Below are 7,378 nucleotides of genomic sequence, written 5' to 3' on the forward strand. Positions count from 1 at the left end.
TTGTATAATTTCAATTATTTCTTTTCTACCTTAATTTAAAGTTGTCATTACGAGGAGAGTTTCGCTGGTTAACATCCCAACAAAAGGAGAACTAGTCTCACAGGTATACTTGTACAAATATTCTTTCAGAGACCAAACAAATAAGCCTTTGTTTCAATAGATTAATTATTCAAAATTCACAGGGTTTTGAAACTTGCATGAAGCTCAATTTTCTACCGCGGGGTGATAATTTTAAGGATATATCTGCGAAACTTACAAACACCTAGCTACTCGCGTAAAAAATTCATGGAGGCCTGTCTATTTTCGGGAAAATTTTCATGTGGCCATGTGAGTCATATGCACCAACAAATTCTCGGAAGAAGTTAAGAATTTTCTTTCTCTTTTTTCCCAAATAAAGAGTTCACAGAGAAAAATACATGTGCTATAGATCCTGAATGTGACCCTAATAGAAAATTCAAAGTTCAAAGTTCAGATTAAAAATTAAAAAAAGTGTACACTCTTGTTCAGCGTTACCTCATGAACCAAGGCGGCAAAGTAACCACAAGAGCGTTGGTAGCCTGTGACACACATTAATAAAAGGTGGTGATCATCACAAGTGAGGTGGAAATTTAATCACCCTTTGGCTCTCTCTCTCTCTCTCTCCTTTTCTGTGACCACACACAAGTCAAACCCAACCTCCTCAGCGCCCCCACACATTTTCATTATTATTATTATTATATAGACACAAAAAACCATCACTATATAGCACCCTTCAATTAAACAATAACGTACCCATTTTTCCATATCGTCCTCTTCTGGTGGTCTACTCGTGGGGCACACTCCCCTTTCATGATTCTGTTCTACATAAGTCTTCAAGACCCCACTTGAATTTCTCCCTTGTCTCCTTCCAATTTCGATTCCCTCACTCCTACCTGCAGGTTCCATATATAGCTCATAATTTCTTTCATAATTGTTTCATTTGTTAATCTTAATTATATATATATATGCTTAATTGAAATAATTTCTGGTTTCTTTGTTCCTTATACTTATTCGTATCACATGTTTAATTCAATTTATTTTGAAGACATAAGCGTTACCTTATTTTTCTTATTAGCCAAGAGAACTTGAAAATGGTAAATATTTTAAAAAATAAACTCTGATTTATATGGGTTTCTTTTCATTTATTATTTTAAATATTGATATACATAAAATAAACTCTGATTTATATGATATTTTTCTTTGTTCATTAACTTATTCGTGTTACATCTGCTTGGTTCAATTTATTTTCACGAAATGATCGTTGCCTTATTTTTTTAATTAGCTAGCCAAGGGGACTTGAAAAATGGTAATTTTTCAAAAAAATAATTTGTTTATATGGGCTTGTTTTCATTTATTAGTTTTAATATTCATATGCATAAAATAAACTCTGATTTATATAATATTTTTCTTTGTTCCTTTACTTACTCGTATTACATCTGCTTGGTTCAATTTATTTTGACGAAATAATCGTTACCTTATTTTTTGTATTAGCCTTGAAAAATTGTAAATATTTCAAAAGAAATTGTTTCTAAGGATCTGATTTCATTTTTTTATTTTAAATTTATAAAATTTTCATCTTGTTTTCTTTGTTTGTTTCGTGTTTTCAAATATTTATACAAGAAAAAAACAAAAAAATATTTAAAAACAGAAATTTTTTAATATTGATATGCATAAAATAAACTCTAATTTGTGGTCTTTTTAATTTGTTTATTAATTCCTTGTATATTTAATCATGTTACATGGTTGCTGATTCAATTTATTTTGAAGAAATAGTCGTTTATTTTTTATTAGCCAAGAAAATTTTAAAAAGCAATTATTTCAACAACAAAAAGTGTTTCTAAGGGTCTATTTTTATTTATTCTTTTCACTTTTAACTTACAAGATTATCATATTGTTCTCAATATATATGTTTCTTGTCCACACAGATTTGTATAAGAAACCCAAAAAAACAAAAACAAATTGTTTGAAAACAAGGAAACAGATTAAAAAAAGAAAGAAAATTTTGAAAATAAAAAATAAAAAAATAAATATACCCTAATTAAATATGCACTATTAGTTATTTTAATCAACATATCATGTATGTATGATACTTAATAAGTGGATGTGCCAAAATGATGCAGGTGGAGGGTCCTCAAGAAACTTGGGTGTGGGGTTTTGTCTTTACATGAAGTGAGGTCAATTAGGGTTTCTCTCGATTAAAGCCATCTTCTTTATAAGCTAATAGGAATGGAGAAAGATCACAACTATTCGGTACAGACACATATATCTTCTTTTATGTTTTTGGCTTCATTAAAGTTTTTTCTTATGTCAGATCTTTTCACTCTCTCATATCATCATCACCATATGTTGTTGTTTTGCTCCAATTTTGCTGAAGAATCATATTATTCACTACAGACACCACCACCACCACCGTTATCTATGCCTCCAAGCTTCAACACACTAGACTACTCTCTAGACCAACAACAACATCATCATTTGTACGCACCAAATCAACACCAACAACACCTGATGATGAAGTTCCAACAAGGTTCTGGTGATGAAAACAACAATATTGGATCAATGGTGGATTACATGCCTCAAACAACAACAACACTACCCCCACATGGTTTTTATGGTACTGCTACCAGTGCTGCCACAACATCCTATGACAAACTCAGTTTTGCAGATGTGATGCAGTTTGCAGATTTTGGACCGAAGTTGGCTTTGAACCAAGCAAAAAGCTGTGAAGAATCTGCAATAGACCCGGTTTATTTTCTTAAGTTTCCCGTGTTGAACGACAAGATGGAGGAGGATCATCAGCAGAACATGATGGTGAATAATGATGACCCTGATGGTGATGAAGCAGAAAATCATCATCATCTTGATGAGAGGTTCAATTTGGTGAGTGTGGAAGGCAAAGATCAGGGAATGATGATGAGAGAAGATGAAGAGACAACTCGTGTTTCCGACGACAACAACAACTCGGTGCAGATTCGGTTTCTTGGACACGAAGAGCCTCAGCAGAAGAATTGTGCAGTGCAGGAGAACAAGAACGGCAAGAAGAAGAGACCAAGAACTGTTAAGACGAGTGAGGAGGTTGAGAGCCAGCGCATGACTCATATAGCGGTTGAAAGGAACCGTAGGAAGCAAATGAATGAGCATCTTCGTGTCCTTAGATCCCTCATGCCTGGTTCATACGTCCAAAGGGTATGCATCTATGCATTCAAATCTTTGTTTCCTTTAATTAATTCGGTTTCTATGGCACGCTCGAAAATTTAAGGGTTTTGATAATATTATTGAGAAATTCTCTTTCTCTAATTTTCTTCTTTCTTTTAAATGTCTAAACTCATTCAACTATTGACTCAAAAACTAGTTACACCAAAACTCTTAGATTTCAAAATATCATTCTCTATCTTTCTTCTTTCATATATTTAAACTCATTCAATTATATTGAGAAAGTCTAACTCAATTAATTAAGCAAAGTGCATAAATTGTTGTTAAAGTCCTCCTGTATATGTCTTTAATTTTTATGAACAAAAAGAAACTCATTCAACTATATATTGACTCAAAAAACCAATTATACCAAAACTCTTTGATTTCTCTGAATACCATAGCAAATCTTGCATATGTTGTCCTATTTTTTCCTTCCTTCATTTTTTGTTTATGTATAGGGTGATCAAGCTTCTATAATTGGAGGGGCTATAGAGTTTGTGAGGGAATTGGAGCAACTTCTTCAATGTTTGGAGTCACAAAAGAGGAGGAGGCTACTTGGAGAAGCTCAAGCAAGACAAGTTGGGGATCCCTCTCTTGTGGCACAACAACAACAACAGCCTCCATTCTTTCCAACTTTGCCTATTCCAAACGAGCAGATGAAGCTTGTGGAGATGGAGACTGGCCTCCGCGAAGAAACCGCAGAGTGCAAGTCTTGTTTGGCCGATGTTGAAGTGAAGCTTCTAGGATTTGATGCCATGATCAAAATCCTATCAAGGAGGAGGCCAGGACAGTTGATCAAGACCATTGCTGCACTTGAAGATCTACAACTTATCATCCTTCACACCAACATCACCACCATTGAACAAACAGTTCTTTATTCATTCAATGTCAAGGTATATATATATGGTTCCCCACAAATTACCCCCATAAACCTTTAAGCATGATAATAATAATAACAATAGTCCTATCCCTCTACTGAACTTGATTCAAACCTAAATGTGATCTATGTTTGGACTTTGGAGTTTTGATAAATATTACCTTATAAAAAGTGTTTAACACAACCTAGCTTGCTCTCTATTATACACTAGAGGCAAGTTATTTAAGCCCTAAAGCATATAAATCATAAATTAACATCTATGATTTCCTTTGAGATCTTTGTGTTAACTTGATTTATCTAATGCTTGTGTAGGTGGCTAGTGATTCAAGGTTCACCGCAGAAGATATAGCCAGCTCCGTCCAGCAGATATTCAATTTTATTCATGCAAACACTAGCATGTGATAATAATAATAGTATATATGTAGCTATTATATATGTTGTGTGGTAGTGTAGGTGCTGTATTCGTACAAGAACTACTTGTGATTCCTATAGTTGTCTTTATGAGATACCGATATTGATTTTACACCGTCGTTTGGATTTACTATTGTCATTGTCGGAAGGGGTGACTGAACAAGATGATATGGCTAGTCTTTCTATCATATATTTCTCTCTCCTAAAAGTGTCACATTGTATCAAAGAGAAACTATGGATACGTTAAAGATAACTTCATTTTTCAACTTTTGATTTCTTGCATCTTTCTTTGACTATTATTTGCTCTTTTTTTATCTCATTCTTTGTTTTTTCTTTTCTTTTTCTCTCTTTTTCACACTTATTTTAAACTTCTTCAAAAGATACGAGATGATCATTACTCTTAATTTTTAAGGAGGAGCTAGAAGATGATACGTAGGTAGAGTAATAAAATTTAGGCAAGCACATATATAGATGTGTGGTTTTTTTTCTTGGGCAATAATTATTATTTGTCTATTTTCTTTTCCTACCGTGTATATACCACAATAAATGTTTAAATGAAATATATATGTGTGGTCTCATGCATGCCGACCTAAAGAGAGTCGGTCTATCGTAAGTTAAATTTAAGAAAATGAAAATTTTAATTTATTTAATAACATTGATAACTCAAGTTGCACAAGCATCATTGTCCCACACCTCTACATACATTAAGAGATATTAAATATTAGAAAAGTTAAGAAGAGCCTTAATTTATTAAGAATAAATATAATAATAACTAATATATATATATATATATATATATATATATATATATATATATTATCACATCATTTAATAATAATATACACATCCATTGTAACTAACGTTGATTTCTAATTAGTTTTTGAAAAAAAAAAGTTAAAAACCATCCTATTATAAAATCAGACAACAGAAAATGTATACAAGACAAATCTATATTAAGAAAAACTTGTGAACATTTAACTTACATCGAAAATCAATGAGAATGTACTGTTTTACACATATATGGGGGGAGGGGGGGTTTGGCGTGCAGTATATTTTTAAAGAATTACATTATTCATATAACGAAATTTACAACATTTTTAACGCTTTAATTTTATTTTTTTTAATTCCCTCATCTCATTAGCCTTATTGTTTCACACTTCTTTTCTTAGTATTTCTCTTTGTTACACAATAATATTCTGTACAGACTTTGTCAAAATTAACTGCATGTTCGCATTACCTATCACACAAAATTCACGTATGGACAAGAGAAGTCTCTTGGAAAGCATTCATTAACTCAATTACAAATTCGAATCCTATAGAGATGAGGTTGACCGGTTCATCACATGTGCTATATTATGATTGGTGTTGGAGATTGACTTATCTAAATTTGCATGCACTCACTCCATGATCACTACTACTAGTCAGGTTCGTGGGAAATAATAATAAGGGCAGTGGCAGAAAGTCTACGGGACAAAACAAAATCTTCAATATGGTGTTTGTTTCTATGAGATTCAGAACTTTATAATTAGCTTGCAACAAGTACATGACTCTGAGGAGCAAAGTCAACGTGTCCCCGTACCATATCTCTTCCCTTTGGTCTTTTGACCTGTCAGAAGTGAGACCAACTTGGAAGTATTAGGCTGGATTAAGATGTAGCCATCTTTGTAGGGTCTTTCTCTAGTTAAGTTAAATCGGAATCGAGTGCAAGTTTTGTGGCTTATGATGAGAGGGTTAATTACTATGAGGTTGGTTACGTTCTAGTTAAACTAACTTAGAACTAACTAGGTTGTTACCTCAATCAACAGTTTTAATTATAACACATTCCCTAGTGGGCATGTATGAGGTTGAAAAATCACTTTTCAATAAAACACTTTGTAAAAGTCTTCATGTAAGCTTATTCCGATCCGTAAAAAAAAAATATATAAAAAAGTGTTTTAGAACCTCTGTAATTGTGTCTATCTATTCATTTTGGAATGTTTATTCCACACTATAAAACTAAAAATAATTTCCTCGTTATTATTCTAATCATGATTGCATTGGTATTTTAACCTTTTAACTTTTTTTAAAAAATATCTATTAAAAGTATTATTACAATGTATATATTATGTATATATATAATAAATTGAAATTTTAATATAAGAATTGAATATATTTAAGACTAATTATTATTCACATATTAATTTATGATGTCTTATTTTTAAATAGAAACATTGATTATTATTGTTTATTTAGCTGCTAGTAATCATTGTGTTTTGGACTGAGATTTTTAATCTTGCTTACTCAAAAGCCTTAAGCTTTAACTCATTAATTAGAAAAATGTTATATACTAGTGGTGGATGCGTTGGGTTTGCTTCTGCTGGTATGACCCTAGCTTGTCTGATAAAAAATGAACTATTAGTTTACACATTATGAGAATACATTAATATACCATACATCATATTATTAAAGAGTGTCCTACAATACCTGAATAGTGACAAGTTTAGGCCTTTCACCCACAATGGGTTAGTACCCTCCACAGCATCTTTCACAGTCTCCAGCCTTTCAAAAAAAAAAAAATCTTCCACAATCTCCAATATTGTTTTGACTAGCAGATGATAATATCAATGCTTTCAGCCTTAATTAGGGGTTTGATTAGGGTAAGCCAAACTACATTTCTCAACCATGATTTGCTCTTTAGGGATTCGGTTCATATGACTACTGCGTGTTTTTACAATTAATGTTCAATCTTACTAGGATGCACAACACATTCAAATTGCTAAGGAATATTATTAAGGAATAAGGATATATAATACACTTCTAAAATTGTTTCTGTTGGAGATATCAATTTATTCTTTCTTTCTGACTTAATTTCTGTTGGACAATTAATTGATAACACTTGCT

The 7,378-nt window shown here is 32.1% G+C and overlaps 1 protein-coding gene across 3 annotated transcripts; it reads left to right on the forward strand.

Annotated features, from left to right (window-relative positions):
* Positions 1–751: 751 nt before the first annotated feature.
* On the forward strand, positions 752–4,610 carry LOC100793349 (transcription factor FAMA). Of its 3 annotated transcripts, XM_006574936.3 has the most exons (5): positions 752–917; positions 2,139–2,268; positions 2,413–3,204; positions 3,669–4,103; positions 4,400–4,610. In XM_006574936.3, the coding sequence occupies exons 2-5, from the start codon at positions 2,245–2,247 to the stop codon at positions 4,487–4,489; spliced, it is 1,341 nt and encodes a 446-aa protein (XP_006574999.1). In that variant the 5' UTR covers positions 752–917; positions 2,139–2,244; the 3' UTR covers positions 4,490–4,610. The 3 variants fall into 3 exon arrangements, with proteins under 3 accessions (XP_006574999.1, XP_040868360.1, XP_014622344.1); XM_041012426.1 differs by having other exon boundaries at positions 761–917; positions 2,139–3,204; XM_014766858.3 differs by lacking the exon at positions 752–917 and having other exon boundaries at positions 2,153–2,268; positions 2,393–3,204.
* The last annotated feature ends 2,768 nt before the right edge of the window (positions 4,611–7,378 follow it).

Source organism: Glycine max, chromosome 2 (assembly GCF_000004515.6).
Source record: "Glycine max cultivar Williams 82 chromosome 2, Glycine_max_v4.0, whole genome shotgun sequence".
In the NCBI taxonomy this organism is placed as follows: Eukaryota; Viridiplantae; Streptophyta; class Magnoliopsida; order Fabales; family Fabaceae; genus Glycine; species Glycine max.